The 25,647-nt window shown below is 41.4% G+C and overlaps 3 protein-coding genes across 3 annotated transcripts in view; 1 reads left to right on the forward strand and 2 right to left on the reverse strand.

Annotated features, from left to right (window-relative positions):
• Nucleotides 1-125: 125 nt before the first annotated feature.
• Nucleotides 126-9,390, forward strand: LOC122996925 (zinc finger CCCH domain-containing protein 6). Its single transcript, XM_044372728.1, has 12 exons — nucleotides 126-586; nucleotides 2,810-3,035; nucleotides 3,162-3,272; nucleotides 3,364-3,607; nucleotides 3,721-3,863; nucleotides 3,980-4,108; nucleotides 4,218-4,332; nucleotides 5,002-5,111; nucleotides 5,204-5,436; nucleotides 5,517-5,932; nucleotides 6,050-6,238; nucleotides 6,467-9,390. Exons 1-12 carry the CDS (start codon nucleotides 501-503, stop codon nucleotides 7,954-7,956), a joined length of 3,492 nt encoding a protein of 1,163 aa, XP_044228663.1. The 5' UTR covers nucleotides 126-500; the 3' UTR covers nucleotides 7,957-9,390.
• On the reverse strand, nucleotides 9,334-14,068 carry LOC122996924. Its single transcript, XM_044372727.1, has 5 exons — nucleotides 10,752-14,068; nucleotides 10,499-10,672; nucleotides 10,234-10,406; nucleotides 10,009-10,126; nucleotides 9,334-9,899 (listed from the first exon to the last, which is right to left on the reverse strand). The coding sequence occupies exons 1-5, from the start codon at nucleotides 13,803-13,805 to the stop codon at nucleotides 9,660-9,662; spliced, it is 3,759 nt and encodes a 1,252-aa protein (XP_044228662.1). The 5' UTR covers nucleotides 13,806-14,068; the 3' UTR covers nucleotides 9,334-9,659.
• Nucleotides 14,069-16,307: 2,239 nt separating this feature from the next.
• itga9 (integrin, alpha 9) overlaps nucleotides 16,308-25,647 on the reverse strand; it is a 48,755-nt gene continuing 39,415 nt past the window's right edge. Inside the window, exons 24-28 of the mRNA XM_044372866.1 lie at nucleotides 24,147-24,272; nucleotides 23,851-23,970; nucleotides 23,662-23,757; nucleotides 20,436-20,555; nucleotides 16,308-18,712 (exon numbers count right to left, since the gene is read on the reverse strand). Coding sequence (XP_044228801.1) covers nucleotides 18,614-18,712; nucleotides 20,436-20,555; nucleotides 23,662-23,757; nucleotides 23,851-23,970; nucleotides 24,147-24,272 — 561 coding nt within the window. The 3' untranslated portion in view covers nucleotides 16,308-18,613. The remainder of the gene's footprint in view (nucleotides 18,713-20,435; nucleotides 20,556-23,661; nucleotides 23,758-23,850; nucleotides 23,971-24,146; nucleotides 24,273-25,647) is intronic.

Genomic DNA, 25,647 nt, shown 5'->3' on the forward strand with positions numbered 1-25,647 from the left:
CAATAAGAATCGCGCTTGTCTTTCCCCGTGCGATGTTTGACCAATCGCTGACAAGGATTCGTGGTATCCAAGGTAGGTAGATCCAGCTGGGACTATAAATACGTGGACGAATACATAATCGAGGGGAATGTGCTGCAGACCTCAGAAGCCATTTTGAGATGATGTCCCTGTTGAGAAAGCCTATGAAGATGCTGAAATCAACGAACATGGTTACAACACTGTCTGTTTCTCCCTCCGTCTCCTCTATTTCACCATGGCAGCTGTCAACCGACGGGACATTAGCAAAGCGGGGGTATCAAGCTGCGCTCACAGAGTTAAAACGTCATTGATATGAAAGAGGAGAGTGTCTTGTTTACTGTCTCTGTCCAGACATGTAACACCGTGAGTTTTTTCCAGACTGAAATCTTCCAGCATCTCTCACAACCCAACGTCTCATTGACTGATTTGAGTTAATTCACTCTTGTACCGGGAGAGAGAAGGGAGGCAGATCCGTTTTGCCAATGGCTTCTGTGAGCCTTGTTTCCAGTCCCCCAGCCCCTGTTCTTGACAAAAACATGACAGACTCTGAGCTTGCAGGGGATGAAAGGTCGAGTAACAATCTTATGCAATTCTTAATACGCTCATCTGTGCGTTTCAGTGCTGTGGGTCTACATGCTTGTGTTGCTGTTTTCTTTCTTTTCTTTCTTTCTTTTTTTTAACCATGAATTGCAGGGTTTAGAGACATTTTCCACGGTTTCCCCCCCTCTCAAAAATCTTTGCATGCCTTTTTGGTGCAATAGAGTAACTGTCCAAATAGCTGAGATTTCCCATCACCGTGTCGATTAAGACTCATTCATAATCATTTCCATGCAATATAGCAGACATCATCGTTCGTGTTGTTGTGCTACTGGGATGGCTTCATTGTTGCCATCTGCAGGAGACTATGCAAATGACTATGATGTAAATGCCACGCCCATCCTTGTACTGGACTCCCCCTACTGGTCACCTGCCAGTACTGCGGAGGCAGGGTTGGGATGCCCTGTGTCCTTTAGACTGGCCTACAGCTCCACAACAGGGCTGCAAGAGCATGTGAACAAATCGGGCTAAGAATTTGGTGGTTTTCCATTAAACACTACACCAGGTGATTTCACTGACCTCAGCCAAGGAAGGAGAAGCAACTAGTGTGGTGTTTGTTTGGAACAAAAGCTTGCAGAGTCTCAGCTGTTAATAGCCTGTGTTACACCTTCCATGCCTCACATCTGTCTCTGGCATCTGTCTCACCTCTTACAAAGGCTTGTTTTTAAAATGCGGCAGAAAAATCCTTCAGACATCTCCAATGAAATCATTATGTGTGATTGTATTGATGAGTAAGGAGATTGTGGCTTTATCACAACTTGTGTTGTTATTGTAATTGCACTATGATATTCCTGGAAAATTATCTTCAGTACAAATCTTGAATAGACAATATCATCCTAATAAGCAGTAGTCTAACAGTTATAGTATTACACATTTTCCTTCATTTCTAATCAATCTCAAATTTGGTCCATGATTATCAATAGGCAAGGCCTGTTTTATGCCAATTTCCCCATTAAGTTGGCAAATGTTTCCTATTGAATTTCGAGGTCTGTGTTGCTTTAGCTGGACTAAATTTGAAGTTTAGTTGTCAAGGTATCTTTGGATGTGGAGGGTCTCACATTGAAGCCTGATCTGTGCTGCTGTCAGAGGAAGAGCTGCAGCAGCTATAGTGTCTGTAAAAACAGACCTTGGTCAGTGGGTAGACATACTTTCCCATTTTATGGTGTTTTTGTTTTACTTTCCTACCTGCAGTATATTTTTAAAGCAGCTGACATTACATGTTATAAAATGTTAATTTATTCCAGGGTCATATGTTGATAGGAAATGGTTTCACATGGACTATTTTCTTTTAACAACATTTTTAAAGTAGTCAATTATATGAATTTCTCTCAAGGTTTTTCTGAATTGGTCTTTTAGTATGATTAGCATTGATTCCAGTTTCAAATATTTGAATCACAGCCAATAATAATCTAATTTATTTGAAACTTGGACCAAGTTTTACAGAAGCTTTTGCATTAAAACCTGCCACTTCATTTCATTAATGTAACACCACCATCCTGGTCTTAAACATAACAGATTAGAGAGCACCTTGCTTGTGAAGTTCATTCAGGCTCAGTCATTTCAGTTACCACTCCTCCTCCGATATACAACGATCATGGCTGCTACAGCAAAATGTTAGAAAGAAAACCTTCTTCCAAAATTACGATTAAATAGCGATCATACCAGCAACAGATGTTAGTGTCTCTTTACAGTAATACCATTTTATTCCAGCCCAGAGTATTTGACAGTCCAGATAGCTTTTCGTCAATGTCAAAAGTGAGCCAAAATACACCATTTTTGTTGGAATGTCATCAAACTTATGCCATTTTTCTACTTTTGTTTTTATCTTTTATTTATATTATATTTATACTATTATATAAAGTAACTGAATAGCCTTAATGCTGAAAAGATATTTGTTTTGCAAGAGGTTCTCATAGATTTTATTCAAGCTGAGCATGAATCTAATTTGGTTTTCATAAAATAACTGCATTGGTTCACAGGACATAAAACCTTAGCCTTGAACTATTGACAGGATGTTTTTAGCACAGGAAAGGCTAGAGGCATAATGGAAACTGTCTGAAAGAAATGAATGTAATGTAATTTTTTTTTTTATTATTAAATTGTTATAACAGACAATTCTTGATTTGAAAAGCAGACAAAATATATAACCTCCTACAGTTATACTCACTGTGCTGACTGCTTTTTTTCTTTTCAGAGAGGACGGAGAATTGGAAGATGGAGAAATAGACGATGAGGGGATCGGAATTGAAGAGGAAAACAAAGAGGCTGCAGAGGTGAATGAAGAGAAAGAGAGGGAAAAGGAGAAAGAAAAGGAAAAAGCTAAAGAGAAAGAAGAAAAGACTCACAGGCACTCAAGGAAAAGATATAAAAAGACCAGAGAGAAGAGGAGGTCCAAAAGGAGGAGACGTGACAGACAGAAAGTAAGTAAGCTAGTTATAAACGTGTTTATTACAACAAAAGATGGCCTCCTGACTCTGCAATGTAAAGTACTTAGACTAATTTATAATTCACTTTCATGTTTTACACTTCTTTTATTTTCTCCTCAGCACCACTCCCCCTCCAGCAGCTCCAGCTCTGACAGCTACGACTCAGACTATGACCGACCCGAAAGGCCCAAAAACAGAAAGAGCCAGGGATCCGATGGCCAGTCTTCTCAGGTGAGTTCTTCACCACATGGCACATCAAAAGCTTAATGTTCATATGGGCGTTATTGTGTGACATAATTCTCTCTCTGGTTTGACTTGCCAGCATGGACGGGATTCAAAGGGGGGCCACGGCAATTCACAGAAGTCCCCGCCGCACAAGAGTAGTGATTTTGACAAGTACAGCGATTACAGCGATGACAAGTATGACTACGAAGATGAGGAGGATGATTACGAAGATGACATGTCCGAGTACCCGCAGTCAAAAGATTCTCCAAGTCAGGGAAAGGGACGCCATGCTAAAGACCAGATGAAGAGGGGAGGCATGAGGGGCATGAAACAACAGCAATGTAAGAATACATTTTTCAAGACCATTACTAAAAAGTTGAAATAAATAATAAATGTTTTGTATCACAAGACTTAATCAAGAGTTTAATGACTTCTGACTTAATGTCATCTTCAGTTGGGCAGAGGGGAAGAGGCAGAGGGAGTGGACCAGGTAGAGGACGAGGGATGCTCAACAAGAACAAGAAGCTGAAGGGCAAACCCTGGGGAGGACGTGGACGAGGTCGAGGAGGAGACCAGGGCATGGAAGACATGACACTGGTATGTACTGCGTGTCTCTCGAAATTCAACAAAGCTTAAGCTTGAAATTGTATCATACATTAACTGATGAGTTAAAAAGGACAAAACTAGAGAACACACGCCTGTTGTTTTCACAGGAAGGGAAAAATCCCTCCAGTTTTCAGAAGAAACGGCCAATTATGAGCAAGGAGTTTATCAATCAGCACACAGTTGAACACAATGGTAGATACATTTGCAAGTATTTCCTGGAAGGTCGATGCATCAAGGTAGAGTACCACTAATGTTCATGAACTTGTTTTAATAATTCAAACCTCTTTATGCAAAAATAATCTCTCTTAAAATAAAATCCATAAAAATCATTTTGTCTTCATACAGGGGGAACAGTGCAAGTTCGAACATGAGCTTGTTGTCCCAGATAAGAAAAAGGAACTCTGTAAATTCTACCTCCAAGGGTATTGCAGTAAAGGAGATAATTGCATTTACATGCACAATATCCTTTACTAACGATGTTTTTAATTACATTTGTGTAATTGCATTGCATAACTAAAGGTCCTATATTGTACAAAGGGAGATTTCCATTTCTTTTTTGATTATAAAACAGTTCTAGGTGCTATATAAATACTGTGAAAGTATCAAAACGCTCAGTCCACAGAGAAATGCACACAGCCTGTATTCAGAAACTGCACCTTTACACACACACACACACGGAGCAGAGCAGAGGAGAGACAGTCGCAGACGAAATGCTGCGCAGTTGTTGGATGTCAGGAAGCAAATTTGTCATTGCACAGCCTTCCAAAGGTCGGATAACATTCTCAGCAGTGGCCATCTCAATTTACCAGTGAGTTTTACCCAGAGCCCTGGTTTTACCTAGCTACAGGATAGGCTACAATCCATTACCTGTGGTTGGCCTGGGCATTTGTCACTCAGGAAACAGTCAGCCAGTCACAATAGAGGGGCGTTGAGCAGACACAAAACAGCCTGTTCTAGGTAGAGCCCCTTTAGAGGGTATTTGGTACTTAAAACAACAAAAATGTCTTCTTATGGATATCAAGACTTTAAATGAAACACTGGAGTGTAAAACATGAGACTCTTAAATCATGATTAACTGGAATCTCATTACATCTTTTAATTTATTATGGTCCTTAACCTGCAATTGCACATGAATATCCATGCAAGTTCTTTCATACTGGAGCCAAGTGTTATCAAGGGGACAACTGCAAATTCTCCCATGAGGCTTTGACCGATGTGACCAAAGAGTTGCTTGATAAGGTAAGAAAGAATGATTAAAGTGATTTTTATCTCTAATGCTTCTATACCAACAAATCCTCAGCTTAAGCTTCTGTTTTCTGACCTGTCATCAGATCATTAACACTGAAGAGGAGAACGCCCGTGAGGATGAGTTGGAGCTGGAGGATCTGAGGAAGCAAGGTATCGCCCCACTTCCAAAGCCGCCTCCTGGGGTAGGGTTGCTCCCCACGCCTGGTCAGAGCAGTCCTACAGATGGAGCTGCTGCTCAAGCAGGAAAGAAGATCCCCTCTCTCTTTGAAATCAAGGTTCAACCTACTGTAGACTTGGCACACAAAATTGGTCTGAGGTAATTAAAATAAACTGTAATCATTCCCTGAAAAGTGTTTGGAGCTTAGCCTCAACCTAATTGTGAGCTTTATTTTTCAGTGGATCCAACTTCACTCAGAATCAAGGTGAAGGTACCAATCAGTTTAGTGGAGGGTCAGAGGAAACACAGAGTGGAGGTATGGTGCCTTCAGGCCCCACCGCTCCTCCTATTCCTCCATCTGGGTCCCCTGGTCCTATGGGTCTCCCCACAGGGCCACCCATGCCACAGAGCCCCCCAGGACAGCACCCACCACACGGCTTTCCAATGCCACCGCCAATCCCACCTGGTCAACCGCCGCCTTTTCATGGAAACCGACCTAACATCAGCCCTCAGATGAATATGCAGAGGCCTCCGTTTCCCCCAATACCAGATCTACAGATGCTACAAAGCCTCTTCCCATTTCCATCAATGGGTCAGAACCCAGTAGAGTTCTTCAGCAACTTTCTCCGAAACCAGACCATAGGCCAACAAGGAGGTTTGTGTCACATCAGTAATGTTAAAAATACCAATATTCAATAAGCTTATTACTTGAAGATTCTATTTTATTAAAAGTGTTTAATATGATGTTGTGTCTTTTCTCTTTTTGATGTAGTGGACCCTGGTGTGGCCTTCATACAGAACCTCCAGCAGCAGATGGGTGCAGAGTCACAGTTGCAGTCTCTACCACCAGCAGTGCAGAAAGCCATCTTTTTACACCTGACCCAACAGCAACAAGAGTCACAGCCACAGGGGAATGAGCCACCGAGAGCAGAGGGCCAGGATGATAACAGTGCAAACAGAGGTGGGTGTCCAGTGGCCTGATCCAAGAAGCTGGTTTACTCAGTCAATTAAAATAAAATGAAACCCAATGAAACCCAGAACCCCATCAGAAATGAAGCTCAAACTGAAGATCTGTATTACTCAGGAAAAATTATCCTTATACCTATTTCTGGCAACAAGACTCAGGTGTGACATGATTTACAAAGCGCTCTGACAGATCAAACATTTAAATATAATCTTTACTTTCCAGATGAAACTACAAACTGGTACTCCAGTGATGAGGAGGATGGGAGCTGTGTATCCTCCATCCTCAAATCTCTGAAGAAACAGAGTGAGATGCAGAGTAAGACCCCCCCGCCTGCCCCTGTGGCCGCAGCACTGGTTGACCCTCGGCTTGTGAAGGAGAGGGCTACACCCAGTGACCCGCGTGTGAAGACAGACCCCCGGCAGCGACCCCCTGATATGAAAAAGGAGTCAGATGGAGGCACGGATCCACGTCTCTCCAGGGACCCCAGGAAGTTAAGACCCATGGAGCCAGGCTCCTATCGCCAGCAGAGCCACCCGGTTCCTCAAAAGCCACCTACTGGAGAAGAGGATGAGGAAGGAGAGAGGGAACTCAGGGACAGAGCTGCCCTCATCCCTCTAGATGCCAGCCCTGGTGTGGTGCTGCGGGATCCACGTTGCCAGTTAAAGCAGTTTAGCCACATCCGGGTGGACATTCTGCTGCAGCGGCCTTCCTTTGCTCAGACAGTGGTATGGGCTCCTGAGGACCTCATCCCTTCTTTGGTGCCCAAACAGGAACACTCCATCAACTTGCCCCTCCCACCCCTGATTGCTGATGCTCAGATGAACCGAACAAGTCTGCCTGACCTTCCCCCCGTCTCCAGCCCTCCACCGACTGACCCCAGACTGGCAGCTGCACGTTTGAAGGGTCGACTGCCATCTGTATCTCTGGAGTCTCGATCCTCCACAGAGAGACCTATAGATCCACGCCAGCAAAAGACTTTAGATCCCAGACTCAAGCGTACAGGAAGTCTGGACTCCAAGCTGCTGGGTCAGAAAGAGCCCTCTTCTGGGGGAGGAGTTGCTGACCCCAGGTTACAAAAGGCCAGTGCTGGCTCCTCTCCTCACGCTGCTCGAGCCAAGACAGAGCCTGAGAGGCTGCCGCCATATGCGCCTCGTTTGGCGTCATCTGGTGGAGGGCTGGAGAGTCCCACTACAATCCTTGGAGGCATCAGTCTGTACGATCCTCGTAATCAAACCGAGCAGGCTCAGCAGGACCAGGTAGAGCCTCCTAAAAAAGTGGGGATTCTGAAACATCCTGTTAAGAAAGACAACACTCCACCACCATCGCTCTCCCCAACTCAACGAAGTGGCTCTTTCGAGGAGGCGAAAAGCACAGACAGCACCTCAGATCAGCCTCCACCTTCCACTACACCCACAGTGCCTCCGGCATCACCAGTCAAACCCCCTGCAGTGCATAATCTTCCCATCCAGGCACTGGCAGGGCTGATCCGACCCCAGTACGCTGACCCCAGGCAGGCCAAACTAGCAGGACAGGGCTCTACAGGAGCACAAGAAGAAGCAGAGGAAAAGAAGGAGCAGGAGCAGGAGCAGGAAGAGGAGGAAACCACAGTGGAGGAGCCAAAACAGGAGGATCCAGAGGAGGAGGCAGAAGACAGGACACTCAAGGACGTGTTCAAGACTTTTGATCCCACTGCTTCCCCTTTCTGTCAGTAAACACTCCAGTGTGTAGAAAAGCTGCATATGTTTTGTACATTGATGAGACATGTCTATTAATCATTATTTAGCTTTACCTGAATCTATTTATTTCTGTATATAAATTCTGTTTATAAATGATCATGAATAGAATCACATACTATCCAGCGCATTGTAAATTTAGCAGTACAGAGATGATGCTGAATATGTGCGCAGACACAATGTATAGTTTCTTTCAACGTAATCATATTAATGCTGAAATGTGTGTTTTGAAAGTGTGTGTGAAGGTTTTTTGTCAATGGTTTATTTTCATGTTCGTTGTAAACAATCAAAAACAATGAATTATCATGTTACAGTTTTCAGTATGGACTGACACATACTGTATGTTGTTTACTAACCTTAATTGCAGGCATTACACCCTGTAGAATAGATTATTCATTAATTCGACATACAGAGAGATGATAGTGAGTAATCAATTGAACAGCAATTTTAAGAATCCATTGAGAATTTTTGTATTTACATATTTATTTAAAGACACTTTTATATCAGTGCTTCTGCTCACTTTTATGAAAAGGGATTTTTTCACAGATGTTTTCTTGAACATTTGCAATTTTTACCACACATATCCTGATATGAGTTAATGATGTTTCAAACTCCAACATGATTAGGTGAGATGATCAATACAGAATCCCCACAGGTGTTGCTAACTAAAAGACAACTATGTACATGAGAAGTTTGTTCATCTGCTCCTTGCCTGAAATACACACAATACTTAATGTCCCTACAGTGTGCTTGCAAAATTCTTTGTGCAATATGAGATAGTCCCTTTCTTACCTGAGAAGCTACATTGTGTCCTTTTGCAACATTACAGTGTCTCAATTAAGATTTTTGTACTTTTTGTACTTTGTGCGATTCTCTTAAGTGGCCTAAATGCTTTGAGGATGTAATGTCAACTTGCTAACCTGGCACTTTATGGAGTAAATTAATATTGGTGACTTCATTTGATTTCTCGTTCCTCAAAACACTCAATACTGACCAGCTTGTAAGTAGCACTTTTAACATAATCCACTTGTTTTCATACTAGATCATCCAAATAAGAAATTAAGAGGGATTGAAAATCTTGGTTACATTGCAGGTATGTTTTACAAATATGACCTTTATGTTTTTTTTCATTGTTGAGTTGACTGGAGTTTTTCATTGTTGGAGTTGACTGTAAATGAACTCATATTGGGCTAATGTGTGCTACAAAGGGTGAATGTTGTGAGAGTAATGTGGGTTGAGTTAGTTTTATTTGATAGCTATGTGATTGATAATGTGAGCCTCCCTTGTTGGGCTGAAGCTAAGTCACGTACGTACCTTATTGTTTTCATAATTCACATTGTAAATGCTTTTTTTAAAAAAAAGAAAAATCATGTGTACAGTGTGTTTTTGAGTGTTTTAATGAATAATGCTTTATTTTTTGTCTGTATGGTGGTTATGGTTGTCAAATAATGTATGATATTTTACCAACACATATTCCCATAACATTTCAGTGGTTTTAATATAAATATCTTAATAAAGAGATAAAACATCAACAATTTTACTTCAGAATCAAACATCAAGTTTGTGTCTTATTTTAGTGTTCATATCCAACAGAAAATGTCTGTGGAAGTTACCCTCAAGAGTTAAGTGGGTTTCACATTTTTATCATTATATCAAATGGAAAACATATAATCAGCGTTCAGCTACTTGTTTTTAAGAGATAAATATCTGTCTTTTGAAGGGATCGTGGTCACAGTGCCCTCTTGCAGTGGTGGGGCAAGACTTGGTGCTACAGGATGAGATGAGGTCTTCCTCAAACCCAGCTCATCAGTCTCTGGGTTAGAGGTCTGCTGGGCTCGATGGATCTCCAGCTTCCTCTTCCACTGGAAACACAAAGCTGTAGCCTCCGCTCCATCTGAGTTTGGCTCAGGCTGCTTTAAACCCTGGTATTGAGAGAGTATCAGGAGAGTATCAAATGACGGATAGTTTGAGCTTTATCTATTATTATTATCTACAGTACATGAGGAAGATCTCATAGCATTACAGATTTACCGTAATGCAGGCTGTTTCTGCAGCATGGACACCACGCAGGACTGTCTGGAGTAGATTCTGTGTGTTCTTCACCAGGATCTCATCAGATGATTTACAGCCGGGTGTTACAGCATTGACACTAAGTAAACCGTAGGAAAACTATTATATTACTATTACATTTCTTTACACTTTTATATATACTTCTATATGTTTATACTTTGCTGATGATGTCTGTGCTCCTCTGACCTGGAGATGATGTTTAGCTGGTTTGTGATGGTGAGAATCTGCTCCACTATGAGGGAGAGCTCAACTGTGCTCTGTTTATCCAGGCAATGGTTGGCAATAACTCTGATGAAATGAGTCACTGACTGACAGTTTGAGATCACATCTTTGGCTGCTGTGACAAATGCCTCTTTGTTCTGAAAAAAGAAAAAAAGAGATGATTGTGGATAATGGGTGTCTAAAGGTATCAAGATCAAGGCAGAAAAAAGTGCCCTCTGGTGGTCATTACCAGTATTGGGCCTTTCTTCTTCAAGTACTGAGTCATGTAGTATATTGTGTCAGCCATCTTCCTGGTCACCTGGACAATTCTGTTGTCCTTGGGATCCCAGCTGTCACTTTCTTGCTTTAGGTAAAGGGAGGTGTAAGTCAAGGATGAAGCTTCTTTGTATAAACTAACTCCATCCTGTAGGGAAAAATGTGGATTTATTGTGAAGCACTTGAATCACTAAACTTTGCAGTCTTGTTAATCATGAGATACATACCTCCTTTTCCATATTTCCAGGTCCATATTTGATACCAGCTGATGTGCTCATGCTTGGTTCTGCAGCGTCAACACTTTCTGTATTAATTTCCGGCCAAGAAGTTGTTTCAGATTGAAATCCCACTTCTTTGACATTAGATGGTGTTGTCGTTCGGCCATCTTTGATATCCTCAGGCGCTCTGCCCTGTAGGCCAGCCCTGATGTACTCTTTAGCCTCTTGGTGAATCCTGTCTTGCTTACTGATCTCCTCCACCACATAGTGAGCTTTGGCAGACCAGCACTGAATCTGCACATCCAGACTGAGTGTGTCACAGATAAAGTGAGTCTCCACCATGAGCCTCGCTCTGCTGATTATGTCTGAGATCTGAAAAGACAGATGGTCATTGATAGACCTCAGGTTAGAGCGGGAGCGTGGGTCCCGGATGTAGTTTAAGCAGTCGTTGACTCTTTTGGTAGCAGATTTTACATTTTCAAAAAGTAACTGTGCTGCATTTTCAAATTTTTGCTCTGCATTTTCTGTCTTATTCTCCCTGAAGTTTTCTGCTGCAAAGTAAGTAATGCTGACAATATTTTGAAGAGCAGTATCATAATCCTTATTTGCTTTGTTTAAGTGACCTGAAAGCACTTTAATTTTAATCAAAAGTTTTCTCCGAAAGAGTTCTGACTTTGCTAGTTGCATTACGTTCGGCATCATGCCAAGGTCCTCAGCAGCTTGAAGGTAGGCTTCAGTCAGTGTTTTTAGCTCATCCTGATATCCTGTTAACTGTTTGGATTTGTAAGCACTTCTGCAGTTTAGACTGGTGAGCCTTGCTGCCTCTTGGATTCTCAGCGAGTTCTCGGACAATGCTGATAGCTGCTTTTGAGGGCTCAGTTGGCTCATTGCAGTTGATGTCCCCAAAATCTTATCCAAAGAACTGAACAAAATCTGAACAGACAGACCCCAGAGGATACATAGCCCCTCTAGCTGATCTACTTTCCCTTCTGGTGAGGTGGAAAACTCTACCAGATATCTTGTGTTATTCTGGGCTTTGTTCAGCTTGTTGTGTAAGACAGTGAATGTTTCTTGACCGTCACTTTGTGAGGCTAAATCAGACGATGTCAAGAGCTGGACAACATCTGCACATGAATTCATTACTTCATTGAGCTGCTGTGTAACAGTGGCTGCCACTGTTGGTAGATTTCCTTGCAGCTCATTGTAAACAGCATGAAACCAGGTTCCAGTTACTGGTAGCAGAACCTTGCGAATGTTGTTGATGAGATCAGAAAACTGCGTGCTGTGCTTGTAGATGCTCTCTGTGCTCATCGCTGAGCTCATCGCTGTCTCTTGAGCAGTCTGGACAAGCAGTGGAGTCAGTGACACCAGTTCAGCTCGAAAGCTTTCCAGCGTCTGACAATCAACAGCATCAACAATGGCTAAAGCTTCCTTTGCAGCTTGAGCGTAACAGTTTGACAGCTCGAGAACACCAGTGCAGGCCTGGTTGAGTACTGTCACATCTTTTCCTTTAGTCACAGTCACAACTTCATACAAGAGGGGTAAAAGGTCAAATTCAGGAGGCCTGTGGATCAGTTTGGGCTCATCTGAGACAGCTGGTATCTTTAAATCATTGCTGTCATTTTTATGAGTCAGTTCCGCTTCTACAGTTTCCCCATCTGAGTGCTCCTCCTCATGTTTGGTTAGGAAATCCCTCTCTGTAACCTCCAGAACAGGAGAATGAGAGCTTCTCACCATATGATCCAGGTTCAGTTCACAGGTGTCCTTGACCGGTAAATGTGACTGTGAGACGTCAGGCTGACGTGCCCTCTCTCGCAGTGGGCTGAGGAGATGTGGATGCTGTTGGCCGTCCAGTCCCTCCCTGAGCACTTTAAAGTTCTTAATGGCAGCAGCAACATCATCTGAAAAGGTAGGATATACCTCCACATTTAGACTGGAACTAAACAGCATGTCTCTGACTGACTGGACCACTTTTGCTTGAGATAATTGACCCTGTTTCAACAGGACCAGGAGGCCATTCCTGTAGATGGGGTTATCACTTCTGTCCAAGTACCTCCTCACTGAGTGCGTCACCAGCTTCATATGACAAATTAAGTTTGTTGCATGTTCATTAAACAGTTTATAGCTCTGCTCTCTGTATGCAGCGTCACACCCTTGGCGGTCACTGACCATCTCAGTAATAGCAATACTGGTGAACTCCCTGACATCTAGCACATCACTCAGAGTGTCCTGTAGCTGACCAGTCTCCTCCTCCCATTTTTGACAAATCTCATGAAGCTTTTTAGGGGTTTGTATCGATTTGTCTGCCAGCTCTAGTGAAAGAGGTGCAATTTGGGCCCTGAGTCTTGTGAGACAGACTCGAGAGTTCTCCACATTCTCCAGGCTCTTTGCATCAACAGCCACAGCTGAGATAAAACTTGCAACTTGGATTATTCTATCAGTGTAAGATATGAAATCTTCAAGTAGTGGCTGAATAAAGCTCAGATCAATCTTTGTAGAGGAATCTGCAACCAGGACCTGTCTTGTCACACTTAAAAGTTCTTCAAATGTAGATGATGCTATCAGAAATGTGTCCAAGACTTGATAAAGAATGGTGGTCATCATTGCTTTGTCAAGCATCTGTATTTGTTGCACCAACAAGGTGAAGTAGTTCTGTAGATGCTGCTCAGAATCATCAGGATCCGCCGAGGTCTTAAAAATCATTTTTATGTCGGACCAGAACTGTAGGATGTGTCGACAATGAGCCACCAATCTTTGCTGAAACTCTCTACGGGAAGAGTTTGCCACGACCATACAATGAATCACAAGATCTCTCACCATGCTGTCAAAGCCACTGCCTCGGACTGAGGAGGTGGAGGAACTAGCAAGTAGCTGCAACAGACTGTTCCTCCTTCCGGTGTAATACCCACAAGGACCTAGAGATCCTCTTTGACATTCACTCCTCAGGGTTGCAATAATGTCACTCACTGTACTCTGCACCTTGTCAAGTATGTATCTCTTAGCTGCTTGGGCCTCCTTGCTTGTAGGGTGTTTGATGGTTGTGCACATGGCTGTGTGCAGCATGGAGATACACTTCCTCAGGGTCTCCAAGGAGTCAAAAAGCTGTTTGGTTTGTCTGGGATCCTGTAAGGAATTTGCTCTCTCCACAGTCAGACTGTTGAGAAGAAGCAGGCCGTCAGAAAACAACTGAAAGGATTTGAGCAGGGACTTGATGTCTGGGGATAAGCCTAGCTCAGAGAGGCGCTCCAACACCTGTTCAGCAGCAGCTACAACTTTCCTGACCGTAGCATTGTCGTTCACGAACAGAACCTAAGAGCAGAGAGATGGATAAGGTAATTTATTCTTTATTTATACCTTTGTGCAGACAGGCTGTGACATTAATGTTAAGATTTCACTCAGTAGCTAACACTGGGGGAAAAGTTCACTGTCTTCCCAAATTAACACAGGATAATTTAAACTGTTATTTCTAGCAACACCAGAAAGTTGGGCCAAAGATCATGGTGGAATAGTTGAAATATTTCAGGTATAAAATGTTAAACAGACAGCAGTTTGACCTTTTGTAGTGTAAGGCAATATTCCCATTTAAGGAAACCTCTGTAAAAGTACAAAGCAGACGCAGCTGTGGAAGATGATTCTATTGGAACCTATCAGTGCTTTTAATCAGTCACTGTCTCCTTTTGGACAATCAAGCATCATCTAAAAAAATACTTGTAACCACCTTTATAACCAAGGGAGGAATAATCACACTTTACTTTGACCACTCCCAGGAAGACGTTCTGTGTAGCAGTGATGAGTTCCTCTCTGTGCTCTGTCAAACTGGGCTGGATGCTGAGTTTCTGGGCTGCCAGCAGCACATGTTGTCCAGACACAGTGACCGACTCCAACAGGGACGACATCTCCATGTGCAAAACCTCATCCTCTGTCTCACTTATACGCCTAGAAATAAAAACGTCAGGTGTTCATCTGGTAATTTATTACATGTGTCAGCATTACATTCATAAAGTCACATGTTGGTATTTGACACCAGTGACATTTATAGGCAGTTGTAGCTGTAATCTTGTCCATTAAATATATATTCCTTCCCTCAGTGAACTCTACATCGTACATACCTGGAAGCCACTGCTGCCATGTTCCCAGTAGCTTTAGCCACAGCCTGAGCTGCCCCCTCCAGCTGGCTGAACTGTTCAGGCTCCTCTGCACTGTCACACAGCAGCACCAAGTGGCATAAATGACATGCGATTGGTGCGACCACCCGCTCCACCGCTGCAGTCCTTATCAACCCGTGATCCAATAATGACATTGTTAGTAATTTTCTCTGTTCAAAAGAAAGTGAGCAGCTCCATGTATTGCAGTGTTCCTGCTGTATTCACTATGGTAGCTGAATTAATAATTCATTATACTCAACAGAGGAGTTTGTGCTTGATGTCAAGTGTTTCATAGCAACCGGTGTCACCTGACCAACTACACATAACCTCACCAGGTTTATAGAATGATTAGTTGCCTTTTTTCCCTCACTTATTGTTTTGTATGTAGACCTGCAAGCAGAGTGTACTGTGGGATGCAAATAAGATTTTTTTTAACATTGTTTATACTATTAATTATTTTTTAAAATGAATCAATCAATCATTAAGTCTACAAAAGTCTATAAAACATCAGATTTTTTTTTTTTTCCAATACTATAACAATCTTCACATTTGAAAAGCATTTTTTGGCATTTTTTCTTGATTATCCTTATTGTAAATGACTTTGTATGACTTTGTATTGTAAATGACTGTGTATGAAACAATTGTTTCATACACATTTTCTATCAATCCACTAATTGATCTATCAATTAATCATTTCAGCTATGATATGTATATACTGTATACAAGCAATTAAAATTAGAACCTTATAAAAAAATTCTTTGCACAAAATAACTCAAAGATCCCAATAGACATATTTTAAGACATATAACCATATATTTGCTTTGAATAATTATTTGTGTCTGATATGGTTTTTCCACAAAAAGTTTCAGTCAACTTATAAATTCTTAAAATGACATCTACTTCTTCTCTACTACTAAATACAGACTTTATGGATATGCAAATATGTTTCATTTTATATGTTCAACTACTGCACTAGATACAAAAAGTCTCTTACTTCACAAAAAAAGGTCCATTCTCAGTGTACAGTATGTGCACTGAAGGCTTCAAGTTTCCACATTACTTGTGTAAGTTGCATATTGGACTGTGACTGGCTTCCAAACTAAAATCCTGCTTGTATGTACAAGTCTTAAACTCAGATTTAACATAAGAACAGAGAAGCTTTCGCCAAACTCTGCACATACATCATTCCGTAAGTAACAATAAGCAAACCCATTTTTGAGTGGAAGGGGACTTTAACTTTTAAGCAAATATTACTGTTTTCCAGGATCTCTGAGCATGTAGTATGTTTTTTTTTCTGGTCTTAAGTTTGTGCCTGTACATTTAAAGCAAAGCAGCCAGCAGAGAGCACCACACACCATAAAAAGTGAACCAACCAACAACCACACTGGAATCATGTTGACAAAAACAGCATACAGCACCATGAAATTTCACTCTAAAATTTATCAACAGATAAATATACAGTTCAAACACAATTTTAAACATCAAACATACAGCACACTATAATGGTAATGATATTCAGTGACAGTAGTATATCCAGAACAAAACCCCAAAAAACGGCGTGATTAACGGTAACAACAAACATACAAAACAAAATATAACCATCACAGTTAAAATTTACCAAAAAAAAAAAAAAAAGTCAAGTGTCGGTTTCTCTGCATTCAGGTATAGCATCAATTTAACAGATGCAGAGTGAAGACGTGAATGTGTACAGTATATGCCGTCATGCCAGTGGAATTAATTGGTAAAATAAAGTGTATCGGATCAATAAAAGATTCACACAGCACAATAGAGAGCCAAGCGATCATAGTGAGCCATAAAGTGTCTTAGCACTGAAGTCTTAGAGGAAGTGTGAAACATATTAATATATATATTTTTTTATTCTTTGGCATTGCACATTTAAATCTGACTCAGGTGCAGTGAAAAAGTCCCACAACTCATGCAGCTGCAGGGTTTCATCCGAACATGTTGTATATCTGGCAGCAAAACTTATTTTTTTTAGAGCTTAATTTAATGCATGTATGGGGGACATTTTCATTCACTGTACTCTGTAAAATCTCATTCACAATCAAGCCCAGCATGTAAAAGACTCGTGTGGGGTAAAATCTTAAGCACTGAGAAGCCATGTACTTTAATGGTGGCAGAATTTCAGGGCACTAACATTCCTACTTGTTGACTTAAAATCAGCTTTTCCCATGAGCCCGAAAGAGCTCATTTATGGGTAGTGATAGAGTGCAGCACATTCCCACCTATTTTTAGGGCATTACTCATGCCATGGGCCCCTGTAAATGACTATAGGTGGACTCCCATCGCAGACTTTCATCTGGCCGTGGAGAGTAATGCATCTCATATTTCATACGAAAACCCAATGCCTAATAACATAATAGTAAAATTAAATACGGCCTGCTAAGGTGAAGTCTGGAATGGTTTGCAAATAAATCATAATCTGATCTTGTTTCATGACATAAAGTAAATCATTTCCTACTGTATTTCATTGAGAATTTATACCAGAATCCACCGTGATATCTTTACTTGAACCTGGAAGGTTTTTGGAGTCCATCTAAAGTCACCTGAGCAATACTTCCTTGCAAAAGTAGCTTCAGATAATTTGTTCTACTGCACATTGCACTTTTAAAGTATCGCAGAGAATGAAAGATTAACATTAAATCTGGCAAAATCACTGATATCACATCCACTTTTATCCCCTATTAACAACTCGGTTAAAAGCCAGACCATAACAAATGGAATGCTCGTGAAAAGTGACAAAGCTTGAAATGTGAATGATGGCTTTTATGGTATAATTTACTACCCATTGTCTGCATTTCAGCCGTGGATAATAAAGGAGACATGGCAAATAAAGTGTTAATAGAGAACTCCACAGTGCTGTAGATTACCACATCCTGAAGTAGGTCTTAATGACCTCAGAGAGCGCTTGAACTCAGCACCTCTGGGACATCTCTGACAACACTAGCGGATGACATGAGAACACAGCGTTTTAATCATTATGTGTGTGGGTGTTAAACGCAGTATTAGCTCTGGGTGATTATCTATGAGAGAGAGAGACAGTCAGATGTGTAGTCCAGATATTTGTAAGCCGGAAATAGAACAGAAAAGATACAATCTTTCACTCCCAGGAAGAACTGAATATACAAACGACTCCAATCATATACTATACAGGACATATCTTTGGCATGAGAGTAAAGCTATGGAGCCAAGGCATTCATTCTTATCAAACATCAGTGCTTTTAGGAAAACATACTGTAGTATGTTTATAATGGCCTTCAAAACCCCAACTCTTCTCGAAGCCCAGTTTTATACAATATGGCTTAAAGTGTATGTATAAAAATAAATTTGCTATGTAACACAGCCCTGAGGGTTTTGTTGTCCACCAGTATTCATGCCGTCTCCACATCCCCGTACGGATGTGAGTCTCCATCAACAGCTCCGCTCCACTGGCTGGGAGATACCTCCTTTGAGATTAGCTGAATTCCACAGCAAGTGTCCTCTGGCAAGCCACACTGTCACCTCAGAAGCCTGTTTCCTGGACCCCCACCCACAAAAAAATATCAAGTCTCCAAAAAATATGGAGAATATTCTTCTCTTCCACATATGGAAGACTGAAGGGCCTGGTGCCACTGGGGCGGCTGGGCAGCGAGACCCCTTGCTATTGGATCCTTCCTGACCCAATCCCTAATCTCATTGGCTCCTCTGGGACCCCCACTGCCAGTCTCAGTGGTTCTTTTCCATCCAGTCCCAGCTTTCATCACTGTCCTTCCTGTTCTTTTCAGCCTCGATGATCTCTCTGTAGCGCCGACGGAAGAAACCCATCTGTCAAAGAACGAGAGAAACAAGAATTTGAGTGGTAAGTAACGTGTATCTGTGGTCACATCTGAGTGCAGGAGTCAAAAACCTGAGGTTTTACATGTTTCAGCTCATTCACTACAGATCACGCTTTACCTTACTGCTGACCATTTTCCAGAGCAAACCATAACTCTTTAGATAGATTTTTTTCCCTTTTCAAATGAAACTTTAGTAGGATAAATTGTTCTGCTGGTATTATCAGCCATTATTAGCTTATCACACATATATGCTGCAGAACAGCAACATTTTCATGCAAGAAAAAGAATTGTATCATACTGTATTATACTATAATCACTTAATCAATTAATTGTTTATTTTCAAGCAAAAAAACCTAAATATTCATTGGTTCCTGCTTCTAAATTGTAAGTATTATGAGACAAAACTATCAATTGGACAATGATAGGCATTTAATCACTATTTTTTTATAATTAATTTATAAATCAACTGGCAAATTGGCATTAATTGCAACCCTATACTTTTCACAACGTCAACATTCATTTGCTTTTGCAAGGGGGTTTGATTTTATGACAACAGAGTTCAGCAGCTAAATAACATTACATTGCGGACTCCTACAATTTTAGATGTTGGATTGTCACTGAACACACCACCAAGGACACATTTTCAGCTCCCTCATCACACATTAATAACCTGAAGTTCACTGTGATGGATTACATACTGTACATACATACTGAGATTTATTCTGTAGTTGAACAAATGGAAATCAATTAAAAAAACATATGGTGTACTTTAAAAATAATCTTAAGTAAGTAAGTAGATAAGTATACATAATTCCAATTCAATGGACTAAACTATGCAAAACCACCAGCATGGAAGGAAGCAAATCAAGCATTTCCCCTGTAGAGATGTGCTGTTTCTTTAGGAATGTAATATTGTGTTCACATTTACATTTCATTGAGCTACAACAAGCATTTAGCAAGTGTAAAAAAAATATGAAAGATGGAGACCACAGTAGATTCTTGGTGTGTATCTAAACAGAAAAGCACACCACTGTAACAAAGCAGCCACACTGAGATGCTGCCTCTCTCACTACAACTCCATTCATTTATCTGCATATGACTACGAAAGTTTATTGATACAGACCTGTGCTCTCCTCAGGCATTTCCTGAAAAGAGCAATACAGGACATGTGCTGCTCTTGTAAGAGGGGTTTATTTTGGCAAGATCCAAGGACCTGGGGAATGGGGGGTTAGGGGGTTGGGGGTTGGGGGGTAAGGGGGTCGGGGGTGTATCCCAGGACCAACATTCCAAGGTTCAGTTGTGGCATTCCCGGTGGAAAATGAAGCAGTGAAAAAGAAAAGGAGTTTTGTGCTAACAGGGCCTCTGGATGTCAGTGTAATTGCCATTTCCCTTTTAGATTCTTCTTTCATGTGAGTGGGTATGGTGTGAATTATTGTCCAGTCTGTGATTTGTCCTCTTCATGGTTATTAAAGGCCAGAAGCAGCCTAACTCCCCTTCCCCTACCTCCAGCTGTCTCTGATGTCTAACCAGAGTTCGACTCTCACGTCAATGACATCTGCCTCTTGTTTACTATTACAGCGTCAGCATAAAAACATTTCTGGCAAAAAAAATATTGTCGCAAGCAGTTTTGTAATCTTTGTAACGGACACTGTGTGCTGGGCAACTTTTAAGAGACTGTGCTGTTCACAAAACGTGTTCATGTGACGTTTTACCTTCCAGAGTAGCACAGCTAACAGCAAAAAGATGAGGATTCCCACCAGCAGACTGATGGCGATGATCCAGCCGACTACGTAACCCCTCGGCTCCTGACTGTGCAGAGCCTCGAAGACCAGCTGAAACACAACAGCACTTCAGTCAGCTCATGAGTCACACTCAGATACAGCACGCACACACGCAGGGACACACAAGAATACGCATTAAGTCATAATGATGCAATGTAGTGCAACAATAACAACCAGGAAAAAGCTTAAGCTCTTGTCAGAGCTTATGATTTGAGTTAAGAGGGGCTACGTGTAAACCGAAAATACTGTTGTACGAAAGGAAAGTGGACACTAATGGAATCTCTTTTATACAAAACACATTCATAATACAAACAAGAAATGCACAAACAGTCAAAATCAATGTAGATTCAATACATACATACATACATACATACATACATACATACATACATACATACATACATTATATTGTAAGCAACATCCATATATATTCTCTTCACCCTGAGTTTTGAACACACCCAGGACAGGACAGGGTAGTGTTTGACCTTTGCTCAACATGCAAAAAAAAAGAAGCCTGGCGTCTAAAGCTCTTGGCAGTGCAAACTGTAAACAACTTGTTGCTCTTTATTTTGTTTTCAGTAATGAATTAAATCAGAGTTTTTAGTCATCATTGCCTCTAACTCTCTAACAAGTACCCTCTAATACCAAGTAAGCTTGACTGTCACTGGTCAGTAACGTACCTCTCTAAATCTTTATATGTCTATGCCTACAAGTATTCGTCTTATTAGGCCAGAACATTTCAGAACAATATATCACCCACTCCCTTTTTCAATTTAGAGCCAAATGTCTTGAAGCAGATTTTTTGCAGCCCACAATGACGCTGATTCTCAGAGTTATCTTGCTTGGCAACTCTAAAAAAATAGCCTGTTTCCACAATAAATAAAAGCTATTTAGGCTGTTTCCCATGACATGAGTGAATACTGGATAATCTGTCACTGACAGTAAACTCAGTTCACTTGACCACAAAGGACGGAGGACCTATCTGGTGACAAATGCTGCATTTATTGTAATTAATTATTTTAAACTGTATTCTAATACCAGTGCTTTGCTTTTAATTTCATTTTCTTTCTGTTTGTGTTTCTCTTTGAAAAAAAGTTCCATTGAAGCTATTTGATACTTCTGCACGTGAGTCATCTCCAACACAATTATTTTGGTTGCGTAAATTGATTGGCAGTGAATTAACAGTGGCTTAACTTCAGTGAAATATTGCATTACTTTGCACCACAACTAGGCCTGCTTTCATGTAAGCATCCAGGCCTCAAATGGAGAACAAAACATTCATTAGGATCATGAAATAGATGTTTATGTATTTACTAATGACTTTAAACAAATGAAAATAATGTGCATTCTCCCAGATGTCATGTAATCTTTTGTAATTTGTTACTGCAAACAAGAGTGGGACAATTTCAAAGTCAAGTGAAGAATTTAACAGTTTCACTGCACAGTTTTGCACGGGCTTTGAACACAAATGTGGCATGAGACGCCAACTGCGAGCCAAGACATAACCAAGTGGACAAGTGAAGATTAATCTCTCTGTTGAATACTTTCCCACATTAACACCTCCCCCCTACTCTGAGCCCAGGAATCTAACTGTTGTTATGCATGCCGAGGTGCTTGCGTGTGCAGAAAACATAAAAGCTCTACTGGTCGTTGCTCTCTGACTCTGACTTTCTCAGTTTAACTTGTGCAATCAGATCATTCTGGGAAGTTCATTCAACTCAGCTCTGCGTCACTAGATTTACTTTCATACCTTCAGCAGAATTGTATGGATTTATGTTGGTTTGTTTACATGTCACGGGTGATAAAAACTGAACTTGTCGTTCAGCTGCCAACCGTTAGGCCTGCTGTGAGCAATACAACCAGGGACCACAAATTATACTTTGCAGTGTGTACTCTAGCTAGCCGGGTTCCTGAGGGAAAAGGTAACTGTGTTTACTAAAACCTATGGGGGTAATAGTAGCTGGAATGAGCACATTTACTAAGTGCTGAAAGAATGGCACAGTATGGACGCATTCATGGCGGCTCTGAATTTTCCGAGCATGTCTGGCGCACAGGGTCAGGAAGGCTTCAGCTTGGTCGGCGCCCTAATCACGTGAGAGATCCTGCTGTGGGGTTGCTGAGCGCTCAGTATAATCATCACGTCTGATCTGCTCGGCCATTCAATCACTCAGCAACCAACAGTGTGGGGGAGGGTCTGTCCTTGAGCACAGCTGAGAACCCCAAAAACAGCCAGTATAAGTGCCACCATATACCCACTGGCCCCAGCTGTTCCCTGGGCTCATATCCCTGTAAAAGCTCCACAGTGGAGCACATCAGAATGTCTAACTGCAGCATGAAGGTCTGTGCATCGAAAATATATATGCTCATTTATATATTTTTGCCAGTAGAGCCATGTAGTAAGATGAATGTCCTTCATGCCACAACAAGCTTTGTCCCTGCCAAAGATTTGTGTTCTACAACCTCACCTGTGACTCCTGGCAAGAAAAAAATGTGTCAAGATGTTGAATCCAGACTGAGCCAAAGCAACCATACTTTGAAGGGTCATTTCACCCAAGTTACAAAAAACATAATTTCTCACTTTCCTTTAGTGGAGATAATTTGGTTTTATTTGGCGAGGTTTTTAGATATGCATTCCTGAGATTTCCTTGTTGTAAACAATCCACTAACCTCACTGTAAAAACTTTTTATTGCAACCATTTTGCTGAACAAATAGTATCCTGAATGCAGACACTAGTCTTTTGAAACATATTTTTTCAGTGCTGTGAGCGACACATATAAATTCCTTTCACCTCTGTTTTGGGTTAGCAGCAGAAATCTCAGATACAGATATCTCAAAGACTGAGCAAAGAAAACACATTGTTTTTGCATGGATAGATATCACTGGTGGAAAGTGAGAAGTCTGTTTTATTGAAATGTGGGTGACTTGACCCTTTAATTTGATTTCAAAGTAAAAAAAACTAACCTCTGTTACTCTTATGCTGCTAGAGATAACCAGTTTGTGATGTTCAATGCAGTTATTTTGTGTGTTTTAATTCATTTTTGGAATATCTATCCACAGTTAAGAAGGGACAAGAACTTCCTAACTTCTGTTTAAGGTCTCTAAATAATTCCAATCACTGTAGGAACATGGTGTATTAACTATTTGTGATGTACTCACAGAAATATCCTCTGGCAGGCCTTTTGGCACTTCCACAGCTCTGTCATTTACTTGCACATTGCCTCTTGTCACAAACTGGATCACAGAGGAGCTATCCTGCAGGACAACAGAGAGAATAGATTGCTGTTAGTCATGGCATCACAATAACCTGTAACTGACTGAAGTTATCAAGGCATCAATGTCTCTCACCCTCTTCAGAATTTCAGTGTTGAGAAGAAGTTTTATATCTATGCTCAAAGCTTCCTCTTTTAACTGTGGACCCAGACTGCAGGAGATCGTCATACATGCTCTTCCTGGCCGGTCGCAGTCCTGTTAAAATAGACAAGGAGAGATAGATAGAGTGGGAAAGAAAGTGTGTGAGAGAAAAAGGATGTGTGATAAACAGATGTTGCCCTGACTAAAAAAATAAAACAAGAATCCTCACAGGGGGTGACTTTCAATGACCTCTGAAATGTCAAAGTGCAAAGTGAGAGCTGCGTATTTACCAAGACTTTACGTCCTGATTTGGTGAAGAAGGCAAATATGGAGTGAAAGATGCTCTCTCTGTCCTGGGGGATAGTGCACGGTGTCGGGTTCCTGTGAGGCGTGCAGTTCCCTCTGCCGTCGGTCACCTGAAACAGGACAGCGGTGGAGAAAAACTTGTCATACTGAGTTGTGTTGACTCTGATTTTAGGTAAAATCAAAGCTAATGAACATAAATGAAGTCATACATATAACAGTGTTGAGTTAAAATGGGGGTATGTGGAGGACAGCAGGAGTTTTGTCCTGTTTATGTTGCAAAAACAGGGTTGGGTTTGACAATGGAAAATGTGAACACAAGCACTTTTGTCACCTAAACTGGCCCGACCCCACCATTGTTATGAGTCTTCGGAGGTGGCAGGAAGTTCTCCCCAACAAGAAGCTGGTACCCCTCCCAGACAGATGTCCCATATGGAGTGATTTAGAGGTGGCTGGTTTACTACCCAGCCCCCAGGGAACACTTCCCCTTTCCCCTCTCTTCAGTCCGACCTGAAGCTCTGGAGGTGGAAATCTCCTCTGGCCTTCCTCATTGTCTGCTCCTGCTACTACCACCCAGCATGTCTGGCTGCACAGAGCTTTTACTGCCACGCTTTCTCATGTCCTGTGTTTCTGCTGCCATTGCTGGTGTGAAGATTAATAGGGCGTGCATAACTTAAACATGGTGAAATCCCCCACGAGAACAGAATTTATACAGTAAATAAGGAAGATTGAGTGATTTTGTGCAGAAAAACTAGAACATATGGAGCAACAGCCAGGAACTTGTATATCACGTCTGAACAAATGGAGGTCTGTATAAAATGTAAGAATATCTGGCTATAAAATATAAGTGTGCAACTGTCCGATGTGCCATAGGCTCAAAACAGCGTTAACAGCATTTATGATGGGTGGTTCCAGGCTGGGGATGGTACAGGGCAGTAGCCAGCTCTGCAGGTGTCCCTTTCCCATTTCGTGCAAGCTGTCTGATCCCCTGAAAGTGATTCCAGATGGGCTCTAGGAGGGTGGGATACAGTCAACCCTGTCTACTCATTCACAGTAAATACAATTAACAGCTTGAGCTCCCCCATGATCTACCTATATGAAAGGAGCAATGCAAGGGTTAAGAAAACATTTAAACCCAGCGGGAGTATTGCGTTTCTTTATCTAAATGCAAAATGTTGTGAGACAAAATGGTCGGCTAGCTTCAGTAGCAACGTCAACACTTTCACTTAAGATTTTCACTGGCCCAGCGGTGCCTCACACTAAGCAAATTGCCCACGCCATGACAAAAAGAGTTTCAGCAGCAGTTTTAATAGTTTTCTGTGCATAAAAGCGTCCTCTGAAGTGGATACAGGCAGCTGTGCCATGAAGAGAAGCAAGGCAGACAGACGTGGGCTGAATAAATGAGGTAAAATGTGGCTGCCTGCAGGTGAATAAACTAATAAATAGTGATTTGGGCTAAATAAATAATGTAGATAGACTGCTGTTGGC

The sequence above is a fragment of the Thunnus albacares genome, chromosome 14 (genome assembly GCF_914725855.1).
Source record: "Thunnus albacares chromosome 14, fThuAlb1.1, whole genome shotgun sequence".
NCBI classification, from domain to species: domain Eukaryota; kingdom Metazoa; phylum Chordata; class Actinopteri; order Scombriformes; family Scombridae; genus Thunnus; species Thunnus albacares.